This window comes from Equus asinus, chromosome 2 (assembly GCF_041296235.1).
Source record: "Equus asinus isolate D_3611 breed Donkey chromosome 2, EquAss-T2T_v2, whole genome shotgun sequence".
NCBI classification, from domain to species: domain Eukaryota; kingdom Metazoa; phylum Chordata; class Mammalia; order Perissodactyla; family Equidae; genus Equus; species Equus asinus.
This window is the reverse complement of record NC_091791.1, coordinates 28,055,481-28,074,162: the sequence shown is the minus strand read 5'-3', so window position 1 is coordinate 28,074,162 and position 18,682 is coordinate 28,055,481. Positions and strand designations below refer to the sequence as shown.

General features: G+C 50.2%; 1 protein-coding gene and 2 pseudogenes across 3 annotated transcripts; 1 reads left to right on the top strand and 2 right to left on the bottom strand.

The window, feature by feature from the left end:
- Positions 1–100: 100 nt before the first annotated feature.
- LOC123278652 (pituitary homeobox 3-like) lies at positions 101–1,956 on the bottom strand (annotated as a pseudogene).
- LOC139039710 (very long chain fatty acid elongase 3-like) lies at positions 807–11,544 on the top strand. Of its 3 annotated transcripts, XM_070484579.1 has the most exons (5): positions 807–1,171; positions 8,016–8,658; positions 9,575–9,706; positions 10,375–10,526; positions 10,778–11,544. In XM_070484579.1, the coding sequence occupies exons 2-5, from the start codon at positions 8,558–8,560 to the stop codon at positions 11,203–11,205; spliced, it is 813 nt and encodes a 270-aa protein (XP_070340680.1). In that variant the 5' UTR covers positions 807–1,171; positions 8,016–8,557; the 3' UTR covers positions 11,206–11,544. The 3 variants fall into 3 exon arrangements, with proteins under 3 accessions (XP_070340680.1, XP_070340686.1, XP_070340683.1); XM_070484585.1 differs by lacking the exon at positions 807–1,171 and having other exon boundaries at positions 8,350–8,483; XM_070484582.1 differs by lacking the exon at positions 807–1,171 and having other exon boundaries at positions 8,351–8,658; positions 9,630–9,706.
- Positions 11,545–12,375: 831 nt separating this feature from the next.
- LOC123278648 (pituitary homeobox 3-like) lies at positions 12,376–14,231 on the bottom strand (annotated as a pseudogene).
- Positions 14,232–18,682: the final 4,451 nt, after the last annotated feature.

Sequence of the window (18,682 nt, the reverse complement as noted above, 5' to 3'; positions counted from 1 at the left end):
GGGAAGTGGTCCCTGTTCCTGGCCTTAGTCCCAGGGGCGCGGAGCGTGTGTAGGGCCCAGTCCACCCCTCAGGGCTGGGAGGGGGAAGGCTCTCTCCTGAGCCGGCCGCCCTCTCCAGCTGCGCCAAGCGCCCCTCTCAGACCCCGGAGCGAGGGCAAGCCACTCAAGACGACCCCAGGCCGGGGAGGCCGTGAATTATTAGCCCCGCCCTCGAGGAGGATCCACGGGCCGGGCAGCTCATACAGGCCGTTCTACGGCGTACTGGCACGGACTGAGGTTGGCGGCCGGGGGCGGCCCGGGCACGGCGGGGTAGCTGAAAGAGGCGTGCTGTTTGGCCTTGAGCCTCAGGCTGGCCAGACTCGAGTTACACGGGTCCCGATATACGTAGGGGGAGGAGGCGGCTGCAGCTGCGGCTGCCGCGGCCGAGGCGTAAGGGCAGGACACTGCCGCCGGAGCCAGCCCGGGGGGCCCCCGCCCAGGCCCTGCAGGGCCCCGGGACCTGGCACGGTGCCCGGGGCGGCCGCAGCCGACGGCACCATGGAGGCGGCGATGGAGCTGGGTGGCGAGAAGACGGGCTGCGAAGCCAGAGGCCCCACGTTGACCGAGTTGAAGGCGAACGGGAAGGTCTTGGCTGCGAGCGGCGGGCCGAGCGCCTTGGGCGGCCAGTTCCCGTACGAGTAGCCGGGGTACACCTCCTCGTAGGGCGGCACCAGCCCCCCGAGCGGCGCCGCGAAGCCGCCCTTGCACAGCTCCGCCTGCTGGCTGCGCTCGCGCTTTCGCCACTTGGCGCGCCGGTTCTTGAACCACACCTGCGGGCATGGGAGAAAGGCCGTCAGGGCCCGGAGCCGAGCGGGGGACCCGGACCGGGGCAGCGCGGCCGGTGGGTGGGTCGCCCAGACGGGGCTTCAAGCCGGCGCCGTCCTGAGGATCAACCAGATGTGGTGGCTGGAGACGGGAATGAGCGTCGTGGAGAAGCCCGAGGAGTGCACGGAGTCAGGGAGCTGAGAACAGAAGCAGTGGGCGGCAGGGCTGAGTCCGGGGCGACGCGGTCTGGGGAGGGGACTAGCAGGATGGGGTCAAGGAAGGGTGAAGAGGAGAACAAGAGACAGCGTCAGGGTAGAAGAAACGCACGGCCTGGAGTGAGAGCGTGGAGCAAGAGCAGCGCTCGGAGGTTGGTGGAAAGAAGGGCGTGTGCGGCAGTGGACCGGGGCCCGGGGCGTGGGGTGTTGGGTCCGGGGATGGGGCAGGCAGAGCAGAACCACAGGCCGCTGGTGCCGGAGCTAGTCGCTGCGCGGCGCGCGAGAGGGAGGCTCGGGGGAGGGGGAGGGTTGCAGGTCTGGGACGGCTGTACCCGCACGCGGGCCTCGGTGAGGTTGGTCCACACGGCGATCTCTTCGCGCGTACTCATGTCGGGGTAGCGGTTCCTCTGGAAGGTCGCCTCCAGCTCCTGCAGCTGCTGGCTGGTGAAGTGCGTGCGTTGCCGCCGCTGTTTCTTCTTCAGCGAGCCGTCTTCCGGGGAGCCGCCGGGCAGCGAAGCCGAAGCCTTCTCCGAGTCTGGGGGCCGGGTGCGGGCCAGGTCACAGGGCGCCCAGGCCTGCGCGGATTCTCTGGCTGGGGGACCTCCTCCACCGCCCGCTCGCTCGCACCCGGGCTTCCGCTCCCGGGTCCCACCCTGAGCAAGGATTGAGCTGTTATCTCCCCCACGCCCAGAAGGGGGCGCGCTCACCGCTGTGCTCTTGGCCCTTGCAGCCGTGTTCTGGGAGGGCGGGGTGGGGAGTGCCGGCATCCGACAGCGAGAGGGCCGGGCTGCGGGCCTCCGCCTCGCTGAGCAGGCCAAACTCCATGGAGGGAGGACTCTGGAGGGAAGAGAAGACACAACAGGTTAATGGGACTAAAATCTCTGGCTTATCCAGTTCCCAAGAGTGTTTCCCCACAAGTTCACTGTGCCCTTTCTCAGCCACGGACGTAAAGCTACCTCTGTGCGGGGTGCCCTGGGATAGAAGGGGGCAACAGCAGCCCAAGGGCAAAAAGGTGTACACTCAGAGGTCTTATGTACGGATATACATGCTAGACTTAGTTCTCTTCACTGCTGGGCGCCTAGAACTGTGCTTGATGCGCAGTTGGTGGTGATAGTGATTGAATTAATGAAGACTACTACTATCGCACATCTTCAAAACTTTAATTCCCTCTCACATGAATGCCCAATATCCCCATAAACTCATACATGCCCCTTGGCCAATCACACCGGAGATGCAGCCGGAACCTCTGCTATTCACTGTCCAGTGGGACAGATTTAATTTTAGACCAGGCCTGATATTTCTCCCACAAGGATAGTCACTGCTCTCATTTGTGAGTACTCCCTTGTACATTCACTTCATCATCTCTCCCTTCACAGGAATACGTTAGTCTTAAGCATTATCACCGTTTTTCAGGTGAGGAAACTGTGTCTGGAAGTAACAATTAAGGTCACAGAGCTTATAAGTAGTGGAACTGGGATCTGAAGCATGTCTGGGAGACTCCTAAGCTAGTGCTTTTTCTTTTTCTTTTTTTGTTTTTTTTGAGGAAGATTAGCCCTGAGCTAACATCTGCTGCCAGTCCTCCTCTTTTTGCTGAGGAAGCCTGGCCCTGAGCTAACATCTGTGCCCATCTTCCTCGACTTTTTTTTATATGTGGGACACCTACCACAGCATGGCGTGCCAAGCGGTGCCATGTCCGCACCCGGGATCGAAACCAGTGAACCCCAGGCCGCCGAAGCGGAACGTGCGAACTTAACTGCTGCGCCACCGGACAGGCCCCGGTAGATACAGTTTTAAACACTGTTGTTCTTTTACATTACTTTGCAAACACGGTTTCATGTTTCTCCATGTTCTGGTAGCTGCAAGGTGTTTCATAATGTTAGAATTTAACTATTTAATCATCCATTAGTGGGATGTTTCCAGTTCTCTATCATTTTTTTTAATTTTTTAATTTTTTAAATTTTTATTGAGATTATGATAGTTTACAACCTTGTGAAATTTCGGTTGTACATTATCGTTTGTCTGTCGTGTTGTAGGTGTACCACTTCACCCTTTGTGGCCACCTCCCACCCTCCATTTCCCCGGTGACCACTGATCTGTTCTCTTTGTCTACATGTTTAATTTACACATATGAGTGGAGTCATGCAGAGATTGTCTTTCTCCATCTGGCTTATTTCACTTAACATAATTCCCTCAAGGTCCATCCATGTTGTGAATGGGATGATTTTTTTTCCCTTTTACGGCTGAGTAGTATTCCATTGTGTATATATATACCACATCTTTTTTTATCCAATCATCTGTTGATGGGCACTTAGGTTGCTTCCACATCTTGGCTATTGTAAATAATGCTGCAATGAGCATTGGGGTGCATGGGGCTTTTGGAATTGCTGACTTCAAGTTCTTTGGATAGATACCCAGTAGAGGGATGGCTGGGTCATATGGTATTTCTATTTTTAATTTTTTGAGGAATCTCCACACTGTTTTCCATGGTGGCTGCATCAGTTTGCATTCCCACCAGCAGTGTATGAGGGTTCCTTTTTCTCCACAACCTCTCCAACATTTCTTACTTTTTGTTTTGGTTATTTTTGCCATTCTAATGGGTGTAAGGTGATATCTTGGTGTAGTTTTGATTTGCATTTCCCTGATGATTAGTGATGATGAACATCTTTTCGTGTGCCTATTGGCCATCCGTATATCTTCTTTGGAGAAATGTCTGTTCACGTCTCCTGCCCATTTTTTGATCGGGTTGTTTGATCTTTTTTGTTGAGTTCTGTGATTTCTTTATATATTATGGAGATTAACCTTTTGTCAGATATATGACTTGCAAATATTTTTTCCCAATTAGTGGGTTGTTTTTTTGTTCCAGCCCTGTTTTCCCTTGCCTTGAAGAAGTTCTTTAGTCTGATGAAGTCCCACTTGTTTATTCTTTCTATTGTCTCTATTATTTTAAGTCCCACGGATATAAGTATTTCACTACTTATAGAATTTTTTTCTTTTGGCTTATTTCACTGGCTTTGAAACTCCTAGGTGAGGGACTGAGTCAAACTATACCAGCTGGCTCTTGCGAAGTGTTACCTAAGTATGCTTCTTGAAAGGATCATGTCAGCTTACCTGTCTACTAGCCAAGTGTGAACGTGTCTGTTTCCCAAAGCTTTGACCAGCATTGGGTATTTAACTTCTACTCAGTTTAATGGTTGTTAATTGGGACCATAGTATATATACAGTCATTAATTTGCATTTCCCTAATTACTAAGGGCGTTGAGTCTTATATATATATATATATATATATATATATATGTTTATTTATATTTCCTCTTAGGTGCCTATTCGAGTCAAAGCAACAGACATATTTTGAGTGCTGTGTGCTTCCCTCAAGGATTAGTGACCTAACAAAAATGACCATTTGGGACTAGGTGGTGGAGCCAGGGTGGTAAAGAAAATATATGACTAGTCTTACTCCACTGGTAGAAACACAATACTGGCAGGCAGTTTGGGTCAAGTCCTGTGGGTGGAAGACAAAGAAGAAAAGGGTTGTCCCTGTCTGAAACAGATTAGGCTTTGGCAGGGCAAGTGACTTTAGAGCTAGGAGCAAACAATGACTAACATTTGTCCAGGTGAGAAAAAGATGTCTGGGGAGAGGGAACAATATATAGAGAGATAAGGGAGTTGAAAACCCTAAAAATATAGTACTTGTGTTATGGAGTTGTGACTCTTCCATTACAGCTAAAATGTAGAATGCTGGGGCTGAGGGATGATGGGACATTGGCTGGAAAGGAAGGGCCAGGACTAACCTCAGGAATTTGACCTTTGTCCGGAAGATTTTTTTGTTTTTAAAAAGGAATGACATGAGCTAATGTGTGTTTTAGAAACACCTTTCTGGCAGCTAATCAGAGGTAGATTCGGGGACACTGGAGTCTATAAGATGAGCCTATCTGTGTCATTAGCCACTTATCAAGGGTCAGAGATAGGACTAAGGATAAACTTTTTGTGTAGTATGCACATTAACTCTTTATCTGTCCCACATAAAACTATATTCCCATTTCATGACTGTCCTTTAAAAAATTTTTAAATTATGGTAAAATATACATAACATAAAATCTACCATCTTAACCATTTTTATGTGTTCAATTCAGTATTGTTAAGTCCATTCACACTATGGTGCAACCAATCACCAGATCATGACTTTCCTTTATTTTAATTTAATTGAGTTTCATTAAAAAAGAAGTTGAAATTTCTACAAATTCACTTTTTCTGGTAATAATTACTGATGTTTGCTCAATCCTTTACATCGTATAATGCTCTTTAATATATATGATTTCATTCGATCCTCATAAACATCTTTCTGAGGTGGATACTGTCCGCATTTTACAGAGGAGAAAGCTGAGATCCAGAGATAAAAAGACCAGACAAGCTTGCTGTGTCCTGGAGAAGCAAAGAGTGTTGCCCAGATTTGTAGGCTGAGGATTTCATCCATTCAATAATTCATGCAACAGATATTACCTGATGACCTACGATAAGCTCAGTGTTACGAGAATGATGTTGAGCAAAATAGATATAGTCTCTGCCTTTATGGAGCTCAAGGACTAGTAGGGGAAATAGGCACTCATCAAGAAATAATAAAAATAACAGAGTAATGGTAAACTCTCATTGAAAGAAGGAAATAGCACGCTACGAGAGCAATTCTTATATAATATGGTACCAGACCAAGTCCAAGGGTCAGGGAAGGTTTCCCCTAGGAAGTAATTTCTAGAGATTTCTCTTCTCCTTCCCCTTTTCCAACACCACCCCTTCCCCAAGCCTCGCCATTAAACTTCACAGGGAAAGACAGTGGAAAATATCTTCATTTAAGAGAAAACAAGGACTGAGTATACATATTCTGTATGCATCTGTAAACCTCCCAAAGTGATTCACCCTAACATTTCCATGTGTCTACTTTACAATACCATTGTAAACTTTCATTGACACTATCTGACTTTCATACTGACGCCAACCTCGTGAGGTAGGCAGGCAAGTACGACTATCTACATTCTACTCATGAAGAATGGGAGTCTCAGAGACATCAGGTAACTTGCCTGAAATCACATGACTGCTTAATGGTGGAGCTGGGATTTGAATCCAGGTCTCGTAACACCTAGACGCTTATTTTTCTTATAATATTCGTTCTTTCATTTATTCATCCATCCACCAAACATGTGCTGATCGCCTTCTGAGTCAGGCTATGAATGGAGCAATCAAGAGCCGCTGAAGGGTTTTAAGAAGGAAAGCAGCATGATCCAGTTTAAGTTTTAGAGCCCTCTTCTGGATTAGAGGACAGAAAGTGGTGGTTTTCAAAGTATGGTCTGGGGCCACCTCCTGGGTTAAAATCTCTGGGGTTGGGGCTCAGGAATCTTATGATCAGCCAGCTTTGGAAAGAATTATTTTCTGATTCTAGCACTCTATTAGAGAAGGAGGTGGTGCAACCAATCACCATGACTAACGGAGTGGCTGTGGTAACCCGGTGAGAGGTGAGGCAATACAGAGACAAAGGGATGCCCTTGAGAGTCATTTAGATAGCACGGACAAGACTGTCCACTCCACCCTTCCCTGGACAAGGACTGAGGTTCACGGAAGTGAAGTTGGGATCCTCACCTGGGTCCTCTGGCTCCAGAGCCTGTGGGCTTTGCTGCACATAGCCATTAATAGCCACATCTTCATTTTAAATATTTTATATGTATTCCTCTTAGCACTTGTTTTGCAAATCTCCATGTTATCTCAAACTGCCTTCAAGCTTTGTATTTCTCCCTCACTTTCATAAAGCCTAGGAGAGGAATAAACGACAGACAAGTAAGGCCTTAAAAGTTTTAAAAAGTTTGTTTCGTAGCATTTTTCACAATAGCTAAGACATGGAAGCGACCTAAGTGCCCATTGACTGATGACTGGATCAAGAAGATATGGGGTGGGGCTGGCCCGGTGGCTGAGTGGTTAAGTTCGGGCGCTCCGCTGCAGGCGGCCCAGTGTTTCATTGGTTCGAATTCTGGGCGCGGACATGGCACTGATCGTCAAACCACGCTGAGGCAGCGTCCCACATGCCACAACTAGGAGAACCCACAACGAAGAATGTACAACTATGTACTGGGGAGATCTGGGGAGAAAAAGGAAAAAAAATAAAAATAAAAATCTTTAAAAAAAAAGAAGATATGGGGTATATATATACAATAGAATACTACTCAGCCATAAACAGGATAAAATCGTCCCATTCACAACAACATGGATGGACTTGAGGGTATTATGTTAGGCGAAATAAGCTAGATAGAGAAAGACAACCTCTCATCTTTCTCACATGTGGAAGATAAACAAACACATGGACAAAGAGAACAGATTAGTGGTTACCGGGGGAAGGAGGGTTGGGGGGTGGGCACCAAGGGTGAAGTGGCACACCTACAATACGACTGACAAATAATAATGCACAACTGGAATTTCACAGGCTTGTAAACTATCATAACCTCAATAAAAAATAAAATAGAAAAAAATATTTGTTTCTTTGGGGCTGGGTACACAGACAAGGAAAAAGTAGATTTGATTAGACAAGTACAGCCTGGGGGAGACAAAAGCAGGGCACTCATACCCCAGGAGGCCTCCAGGGAACCTGAAGGCAGTAATCCCAGAAGCCCAGAGGGTGAGCCCATTTCCTCCCCAAGCTTATTATGAGGTATCAGGCTGGAGCAGTTCCGGAATTCAGAAAACCGTAAAGAAACCACAACCTAAACAACCATCTCCCCAAACATCAACGTCAACAACCCTAACAATAAAATTTGTTAAAATTCATCTCCCTCCCACCCACAACCAAACGTGAAGGAGGCAGATGGAATTACGACAGAGGCTCTTTGCTGCCCCTTCCCGGGCCTGATTCATCCGCATTCCAGACCTGGGTTTCCTAGGGTCTCAGGGAGGCGGGAAACTGACATCCCAGTTTCTGGATGGGGGCTCCAGAGGTTGAGGACACCTCTACTCTTTCCTCAGGTCGGGATTAATGCAAACCGAAGTAAACGCTATAGTTGGCAGGGCCAGAAGAAGACGGGCCTGTCCCGGTACGTGGCAAGGCCAAAAGGGCTAAACCAACCAGCAGGTGGGAGCGCAGGCGCTCGGAGCGAAAAGGATGGGAAAGTGGGCGCGGCGAGGGCCTACGACCGGTATTTGGGATGGAGCCTGCGAGGCGCCTAGGGGAGGCTCCCTTGAGGGTGAGCAATCCGAGAGCGGGCTGCTGCCCAGGGGCGGGACAGGGGCGTGTCTTGGTCGAGATTGGATACCCGCCGGGCGCAGGGAGGGGGCGTCGCGCCGCCTGGCTCCGCCGCTTTGCAATTCCGCGTTGTATACCCCAGTGGCGGCCGCGGAGGAAGCGGGCTGAGCTGCAGCGGCCGGCCTGAATCCGACGCTCCTCCGTTTCCCGCGGAGTTCCTTGATCCTTGGCTCGTTCCGTCCCGCCCCAAGGTTCGCTGTATCCTTGGTCCTCTAACCTCTTTCCCAGCTCCCGAAGCCCTCGACCTCAACGTCTGCAGAACGAAATGGTCACAGCCATGAATGTGTCAGAGGAAACAGGGCAGGTGTTACAGCCCTACAGCTTTGAGCTGTTCCGGGACATGAGGCCCTTTTTGGAGGAGTACTGGTGAGACCGGCGGAAGGGGAAGGGCCGTGCCAGGGGCCCGACCCTGATGACTGCTAGTTGGGGTGGTGCGGGGGGAGGCGCTGAACGCCTGCAATGATTTTCTTAGAGAGCAAAGGTATCAGACTCTCCTGTACTGGCTCCACATCTCCGCTGTCCAAGGTGCAAGTGGTGTGGCCCCTCAAAGAGATTAAAGCTGGGGGAAAGAGAAAAAGGCAGAAATAGAGGATGGGCTGAGGAATGTGGGAGGAGACGGAAACCAAGGGGAAAGAATGTAGTGAGAACTGGCCTCTGAGGAATGGGGGTTATCTGAATTCCTTCTCCCACCCACCTTGGAAGCGACTCTTCTCCGTCCTTCGTGGCCGCGCCTGCACAGTGCTGGCGTCCAGGGACAGCCTGCCCTTGACAATTATCACGATGTTTCCCAAATGCTCCACCGTCCCTGCTGTGGAGAAGGAGGCAAAGCCAGGGAGGTCTTCGAGGATTTCCCCAGGCTCTCTGGCTTTGCCCTAAAGCTTCTCAGAGGTGTTCATGGGCTGTCTTTGTGACCTAAGCAGGCAGAGCTTTTGCCACATTCTTCTTACCCCACGGGGCGTGGGTTGCTTCTAGGCTGGGCCAGCAGCCGAGTCACCCACTCCCAACCCCACTGAGAGAGCAATAAGCATAGAAACCTTGGATGTAGTCCCTGGCCTGTGCTAGGTATTTTATAAATATTAACAGTGTCAGGAGAGGAGTCTTATTCCCCCTTTACAGATAAGGAAACTGAGGCTCAGAGAACTAAGTAGGTTTTCCAGTGTCACACTGCTAGTAAATGGTAGAGTGGGACTCCAACCGAGAGCACTCACCTGGAGAGTTGAGTGGGGATTCCTCTAACCAGCACCCACCCATGGGCCCATCCCCTCTGCCTTCTGCCTGCCAGGGCAGCCTCATTCCTCGTAGTTCTGATCTACCTGCTGCTCATCTTTGTGGGGCAGAACTACATGAAGGCACGGAAGGGCTTCAGCCTGCGGGGGCCTCTCATCCTTTGGTCCTTCTGCCTTGCAGTCTTCAGGTAAGACACTCCTCCCCCGACTTCCCGCCTATCCTGTAGGCTAGAGACCCTCATTTTATCCCTAAAAGCTTTCTAGAAACCTCAGTTGCATCAGCTCTCCAAGCTGCCCCCTAACTCACTCCCTATCCCATCCTCTCAGCTCTAGCTCCCCTCCCCAGCTTCCACCCTTCTCCCATGTTACCCTGTTTTCCTTCTTCCCCAGGCTCCAAGCTGGCAGTCTCTGCTCTCTCGTGCTCATGAAGTCTGTGGACTTCCAACAAATTTCTCCAGCCTCTAATACTCTCAGCATCTAACAGCCTCTCCTAAGACCTTCCAACAACTTCCCCAGCCCCTCCTTCCCAAATTTCCTCGCCCAAACTACTTCGATCTCCCTCCTCCTTCCCCCCCGCCCCCCGCCATGCTCCTACCCATCCCAAGAACCCTATTTCCTAACTCACCTTTCAGTCCTGTCCTCCAGCATTCCCTGGTCCTTTCCCAGCCCTCCTCTCCTCTCCATTACTGGTTGGATCTACGAGATTGGGCTCAGGATCTCAGAAGCTGTGACCCATCTCCCCTGGAAGGGTGGAGAGGTGGCGGAGCTTGGGACAGTGACCTGACCAGGCTGAGGGGGGAGGGGGGATTGGTATCTGGGGATGACCCTTACACCTTTTTCCTCTGTCCCATATCAGCATCCTGGGGGCAGTGAGGACATGGAGCCATATGGGGATCCTGCTACTCAGGGGGAACCTAGGTCAAACTGTGTGCTTCTCCAGCCACATCCAAGATCCCGTAGTCAGATGCTGGTCCTGCCTCTTTCTTTTCAGCAAGATCATTGAACTTGGTGAGTGGCAAGGCTTTGTTTCTCAGGTGCCCAGTCAACTGCGTCCCTCCTCAGGGACCCCTCACCCATCACATGGAGAGTCCCTTCCCCACCCCTGGGTCCTAACAACACCTCTCACCCAAGCCCCTGTTCAAACTCTGACATAAAGACGCCTCTCCCCGTCCTGAGAATTTCCCCCATGCCCCCAAATCCAATGCCGACGGTGGTCCCAACACTGGGTGGTATGCCAGCTATGACTCCCTGTTTCCCAGGAGACACGGCCTTCATCATCCTGCGTAAGCGGCCGCTCAGCTTTGTGCACTGGTACCACCACAGCACAGTGCTGCTGTACACGAGCTATGGCTACAAGGACAAAGTGTCTTCAGGCGCCTGGTTCATGACCATGAACTACGGTGTGCACGCCATCATGTACACCTACTACACTCTGAAGGCTGCCAAAGTAACAGCTCCCAGGTGGTTTCCCATGCTCATCACCAGCCTGCAGATCCTGCAGATGTTTATGGGAGCCTTTGTTAGCATCCTGAATCACATCTGGAGACAGGATCCGGGATGCCACAGCACATCGGAACAGCTCTTCTGGTCCTGCGTCTTGTATATAACCTATTTCATCCTCTTTGCCCGCTTCTTCCATCAAACCTACCTAATGCCCAAGGTCAAAGCCAAGACCAAGAGCCAATGAAGGGTTGGATAAAAAGAAGGATCCCCAGGCTCTCTCTTCCCCAGGGCACTGAGGGGCTCAGCTTAGGTTTGGGAGAATGGTTAGGACGCCTTCCCTGCATGGTTTCCCCATGGGATGTGTGCCCCACGGTGGTAGGAAGTTATGACAGACAAGAAGCATCGCCCCTGGGATGAGGGTGTGATCTAGTACTTTGATATTTCTGTGTCTAATGTGAAGGCCAAGCAGGCCCTAGGATGGGAGTGAGACTGAGGAAGATCCCCAGAGCTGAGTTATTTATATTTCTATCCATAAATCTTTCTTCCTCTTGCCCTATTTTTTTAATTAAACATTTCAACGAGGGTTTTGGAGTTTTTGGATTTGAGGGAAGAAGGGGACTGCTGCGATGGGAGAGGGGTGCTGGCAGTGGGATGAGTAGTGGGTGAGATGCCTAGGAGGGTGTGTGGAAGGATGAGAGGCACACACACAAACACTCAATAAAAATCCTAGGCCTGGTAGGCGCTTAATAAATGTCCGTTACAATCCAGAATTTTATTGCTGTTAGAGACCCAAGTCCCTCACAGGAACAGTGAGAAACAGGTGCAGAAAGGCAGAGTAACTTATCTAATGTCGTAGGCTTCTTAGGTTGCAGAATTGACACCTGCAAGTAAGCGTTCGAGAGCTGACCTTCCAGTTATTCTCCATGAGGCCACGAGGTGGCGCCGCAGCACCAGCTTTGGCCAACGCCGGCCGAGTAGCTAATCCTCAAGCCATGCATACATACACGCACGCGTGCGCCCCTCTGCTCCAGGAATCCCCAGGCTTCCCCATCCTGATGTTAGCGACTGAGAGGGACTGAAGCCCTAGAAGCCTGGGCCTTCACCTCTTTCCTGTACACCCAGCTCTCCTTTAGACATGGGGCGTGGGGGGGGGGAGGCGTGGGGGGGGGGGCGTGGGGGCCGGCGGTGAGCTCAACCGCAACTCTGAATCATCAGGCCTTTGACAGTCCGCGCACGTTTATTTCAGTCATCTTTGAAAACGGGGGAGGGAGAGTCTGGAGAAGGCGGGGTGGGCCAAGGGTGAGTTGGCCCCCGGGGAAGTGGTCCCTGTTCCTGGCCTTAGTCCCAGGGGCGCGGAGCGTGTGTAGGGCCCAGTCCACCCCTCAGGGCTGGGAGGGGGAAGGCTCTCTCCTGAGCCGGCCGCCCTCTCCAGCTGCGCCAAGCGCCCCTCTCAGACCCCGGAGCGAGGGCAAGCCACTCAAGACGACCCCAGGCCGGGGAGGCCGTGAATTATTAGCCCCGCCCTCGAGGAGGATCCACGGGCCGGGCAGCTCATACAGGCCGTTCTACGGCGTACTGGCACGGACTGAGGTTGGCGGCCGGGGGCGGCCCGGGCACGGCGGGGTAGCTGAAAGAGGCGTGCTGTTTGGCCTTGAGCCTCAGGCTGGCCAGACTCGAGTTACACGGGTCCCGATATACGTAGGGGGAGGAGGCGGCTGCAGCTGCGGCTGCCGCGGCCGAGGCGTAAGGGCAGGACACTGCCGCCGGAGCCAGCCCGGGGGGCCCCCGCCCAGGCCCTGCAGGGCCCCGGGACCTGGCACGGTGCCCGGGGCGGCCGCAGCCGACGGCACCATGGAGGCGGCGATGGAGCTGGGTGGCGAGAAGACGGGCTGCGAAGCCAGAGGCCCCACGTTGACCGAGTTGAAGGCGAACGGGAAGGTCTTGGCTGCGAGCGGCGGGCCGAGCGCCTTGGGCGGCCAGTTCCCGTACGAGTAGCCGGGGTACACCTCCTCGTAGGGCGGCACCAGCCCCCCGAGCGGCGCCGCGAAGCCGCCCTTGCACAGCTCCGCCTGCTGGCTGCGCTCGCGCTTTCGCCACTTGGCGCGCCGGTTCTTGAACCACACCTGCGGGCATGGGAGAAAGGCCGTCAGGGCCCGGAGCCGAGCGGGGGACCCGGACCGGGGCAGCGCGGCCGGTGGGTGGGTCGCCCAGACGGGGCTTCAAGCCGGCGCCGTCCTGAGGATCAACCAGATGTGGTGGCTGGAGACGGGAATGAGCGTCGTGGAGAAGCCCGAGGAGTGCACGGAGTCAGGGAGCTGAGAACAGAAGCAGTGGGCGGCAGGGCTGAGTCCGGGGCGACGCGGTCTGGGGAGGGGACTAGCAGGATGGGGTCAAGGAAGGGTGAAGAGGAGAACAAGAGACAGCGTCAGGGTAGAAGAAACGCACGGCCTGGAGTGAGAGCGTGGAGCAAGAGCAGCGCTCGGAGGTTGGTGGAAAGAAGGGCGTGTGCGGCAGTGGACCGGGGCCCGGGGCGTGGGGTGTTGGGTCCGGGGATGGGGCAGGCAGAGCAGAACCACAGGCCGCTGGTGCCGGAGCTAGTCGCTGCGCGGCGCGCGAGAGGGAGGCTCGGGGGAGGGGGAGGGTTGCAGGTCTGGGACGGCTGTACCCGCACGCGGGCCTCGGTGAGGTTGGTCCACACGGCGATCTCTTCGCGCGTACTCATGTCGGGGTAGCGGTTCCTCTGGAAGGTCGCCTCCAGCTCCTGCAGCTGCTGGCTGGTGAAGTGCGTGCGTTGCCGCCGCTGTTTCTTCTTCAGCGAGCCGTCTTCCGGGGAGCCGCCGGGCAGCGAAGCCGAAGCCTTCTCCGAGTCTGGGGGCCGGGTGCGGGCCAGGTCACAGGGCGCCCAGGCCTGCGCGGATTCTCTGGCTGGGGGACCTCCTCCACCGCCCGCTCGCTCGCACCCGGGCTTCCGCTCCCGGGTCCCACCCTGAGCAAGGATTGAGCTGTTATCTCCCCCACGCCCAGAAGGGGGCGCGCTCACCGCTGTGCTCTTGGCCCTTGCAGCCGTGTTCTGGGAGGGCGGGGTGGGGAGTGCCGGCATCCGACAGCGAGAGGGCCGGGCTGCGGGCCTCCGCCTCGCTGAGCAGGCCAAACTCCATGGAGGGAGGACTCTGGAGGGAAGAGAAGACACAACAGGTTAATGGGACTAAAATCTCTGGCTTATCCAGTTCCCAAGAGTGTTTCCCCACAAGTTCACTGTGCCCTTTCTCAGCCACGGACGTAAAGCTACCTCTGTGCGGGGTGCCCTGGGATAGAAGGGGGCAACAGCAGCCCAAGGGCAAAAAGGTGTACACTCAGAGGTCTTATGTACGGATATACATGCTAGACTTAGTTCTCTTCACTGCTGGGCGCCTAGAACTGTGCTTGATGCGCAGTTGGTGGTGATAGTGATTGAATTAATGAAGACTACTACTATCGCACATCTTCAAAACTTTAATTCCCTCTCACATGAATGCCCAATATCCCCATAAACTCATACATGCCCCTTGGCCAATCACACCGGAGATGCAGCCGGAACCTCTGCTATTCACTGTCCAGTGGGACAGATTTAATTTTAGACCAGGCCTGATATTTCTCCCACAAGGATAGTCACTGCTCTCATTTGTGAGTACTCCCTTGTACATTCACTTCATCATCTCTCCCTTCACAGGAATACGTTAGTCTTAAGCATTATCACCGTTTTTCAGGTGAGGAAACTGTGTCTGGAAGTAACAATTAAGGTCACAGAGCTTATAAGTAGTGGAACTGGGATCTGAAGCATGTCTGGGAGACTCCTAAGCTAGTGCTTTTTCTTTTTCTTTTTTTGTTTTTTTTGAGGAAGATTAGCCCTGAGCTAACATCTGCTGCCAGTCCTCCTCTTTTTGCTGAGGAAGCCTGGCCCTGAGCTAACATCTGTGCCCATCTTCCTCGACTTTTTTTTATATGTGGGACACCTACCACAGCATGGCGTGCCAAGCGGTGCCATGTCCGCACCCGGGATCGAAACCAGTGAACCCCAGGCCGCCGAAGCGGAACGTGCGAACTTAACTGCTGCGCCACCGGACAGGCCCCGGTAGATACAGTTTTAAACACTGTTGTTCTTTTACATTACTTTGCAAACACGGTTTCATGTTTCTCCATGTTCTGGTAGCTGCAAGGTGTTTCATAATGTTAGAATTTAACTATTTAATCATCCATTAGTGGGATGTTTCCAGTTCTCTATCATTTTTTTTAATTTTTTAATTTTTTAAATTTTTATTGAGATTATGATAGTTTACAACCTTGTGAAATTTCGGTTGTACATTATCGTTTGTCTGTCGTGTTGTAGGTGTACCACTTCACCCTTTGTGGCCACCTCCCACCCTCCATTTCCCCGGTGACCACTGATCTGTTCTCTTTGTCTACATGTTTAATTTACACATATGAGTGGAGTCATGCAGAGATTGTCTTTCTCCATCTGGCTTATTTCACTTAACATAATTCCCTCAAGGTCCATCCATGTTGTGAATGGGATGATTTTTTTTCCCTTTTACGGCTGAGTAGTATTCCATTGTGTATATATATACCACATCTTTTTTTATCCAATCATCTGTTGATGGGCACTTAGGTTGCTTCCACATCTTGGCTATTGTAAATAATGCTGCAATGAGCATTGGGGTGCATGGGGCTTTTGGAATTGCTGACTTCAAGTTCTTTGGATAGATACCCAGTAGAGGGATGGCTGGGTCATATGGTATTTCTATTTTTAATTTTTTGAGGAATCTCCACACTGTTTTCCATGGTGGCTGCATCAGTTTGCATTCCCACCAGCAGTGTATGAGGGTTCCTTTTTCTCCACAACCTCTCCAACATTTCTTACTTTTTGTTTTGGTTATTTTTGCCATTCTAATGGGTGTAAGGTGATATCTTGGTGTAGTTTTGATTTGCATTTCCCTGATGATTAGTGATGATGAACATCTTTTCGTGTGCCTATTGGCCATCCGTATATCTTCTTTGGAGAAATGTCTGTTCACGTCTCCTGCCCATTTTTTGATCGGGTTGTTTGATCTTTTTTGTTGAGTTCTGTGATTTCTTTATATATTATGGAGATTAACCTTTTGTCAGATATATGACTTGCAAATATTTTTTCCCAATTAGTGGGTTGTTTTTTTGTTCCAGCCCTGTTTTCCCTTGCCTTGAAGAAGTTCTTTAGTCTGATGAAGTCCCACTTGTTTATTCTTTCTATTGTCTCTATTATTTTAAGTCCCACGGATATAAGTATTTCACTACTTATAGAATTTTTTTCTTTTGGCTTATTTCACTGGCTTTGAAACTCCTAGGTGAGGGACTGAGTCAAACTATACCAGCTGGCTCTTGCGAAGTGTTACCTAAGTATGCTTCTTGAAAGGATCATGTCAGCTTACCTGTCTACTAGCCAAGTGTGAACGTGTCTGTTTCCCAAAGCTTTGACCAGCATTGGGTATTTAACTTCTACTCAGTTTAATGGTTGTTAATTGGGACCATAGTATATATACAGTCATTAATTTGCATTTCCCTAATTACTAAGGGCGTTGAGTCTTATATATATATATATATATATATATATATGTTTATTTATATTTCCTCTTAGGTGCCTATTCGAGTCAAAGCAACAGACATATTTTGAGTGCTGTGTGCTTCCCTCAAGGATTAGTGACCTAACAAAAATGACCATTTGGGACTAGGTGGTGGAGCCAGGGTGGTAAAGAAAATATATGACTAGTCTTACTCCACTGGTAGAAACACAATACTGGCAGGCAGTTTGGGTCAAGTCCTGTGGGTGGAAGACAAAGAAGAAAAGGGTTGTCCCTGTCTGAAACAGATTAGGCTTTGGCAGGGCAAGTGACTTTAGAGCTAGGAGCAAACAATGACTAACATTTGTCCAGGTGAGAAAAAGATGTCTGGGGAGAGGGAACAATATATAGAGAGATAAGGGAGTTGAAAACCCTAAAAATATAGTACTTGTGTTATGGAGTTGTGACTCTTCCATTACAGCTAAAATGTAGAATGCTGGGGCTGAGGGATGATGGGACATTGGCTGGAAAGGAAGGGCCAGGACTAACCTCAGGAATTTGACCTTTGTCCGGAAGATTTTTTTGTTTTTAAAAAGGAATGACATGAGCTAATGTGTGTTTTAGAAACACCTTTCTGGCAGCTAATCAGAGGTAGATTCGGGGACACTGGAGTCTATAAGATGAGCCTATCTGTGTCATTAGCCACTTATCAAGGGTCAGAGATAGGACTAAGGATAAACTTTTTGTGTAGTATGCACATTAACTCTTTATCTGTCCCACATAAAACTATATTCCCATTTCATGACTGTCCTTTAAAAAATTTTTAAATTATGGTAAAATATACATAACATAAAATCTACCATCTTAACCATTTTTATGTGTTCAATTCAGTATTGTTAAGTCCATTCACACTATGGTGCAACCAATCACCAGATCATGACTTTCCTTTATTTTAATTTAATTGAGTTTCATTAAAAAAGAAGTTGAAATTTCTACAAATTCACTTTTTCTGGTAATAATTACTGATGTTTGCTCAATCCTTTACATCGTATAATGCTCTTTAATATATATGATTTCATTTGATCCTCATAAACATCTTTCTGAGGTGGATACTGTCCGCATTTTACAGAGGAGAAAGCTGAGATCCAGAGATAAAAAGACCAGACAAGCTTGCTGTGTCCTGGAGAAGCAAAGAGTGTCGCCCAGATTTGTAGGCTGAGGATTTCATCCATTCAATAATTCATGCAACAGATATTACCTGATGACCTACGATAAGCTCAGTGTTACGAGAATGATGTTGAGCAAAATAGATATAGTCTCTGCCTTTATGGAGCTCAAGGACTAGTAGGGGAAATAGGCACTCATCAAGAAATAATAAAAATAACAGAGTAATGGTAAACTCTCATTGAAAGAAGGAAATAGCACGCTACGAGAGCAATTCTTATATAATATGGTACCAGACCAAGTCCAAGGGTCAGGGAAGGTTTCCCCTAGGAAGTAATTTCTAGAGATTTCTCTTCTCCTTCCCCTTTTCCAACACCACCCCTTCCCCAAGCCTCGCCATTAAACTTCACAGGGAAAGACAGTGGAAAATATCTTCATTTAAGAGAAAACAAGGACTGAGTATACATATTCTGTATGCATCTGTAAACCTCCCAAAGTGATTCACCCTAACATTTCCATGTGTCTACTTTACAATACCATTGTAAACTTTCATTGACACTATCTGACTTTCATACTGACGCCAACCTCGTGAGGTAGGCAGGCAAGTACGACTATCTACATTCTACTCATGAAGAATGGGAGTCTCAGAGACATCAGGTAACTTGCCTGAAATCACATGACTGCTTAATGGTGGAGCTGGGATTTGAATCCAGGTCTCGTAACACCTAGACGCTTATTTTTCTTATAATATTCGTTCTTTCATTTATTCATCCATCCACCAAACATGTGCTGATCGCCTTCTGAGTCAGGCTATGAATGGAGCAATCAAGAGCCGCTGAAGGGTTTTAAGAAGGAAAGCAGCATGATCCAGTTTAAGTTTTAGAGCCCTCTTCTGGATTAGAGGACAGAAAGTGGTGGTTTTCAAAGTATGGTCTGGGGCCACCTCCTGGGTTAAAATCTCTGGGGTTGGGGCTCAGGAATCTTATG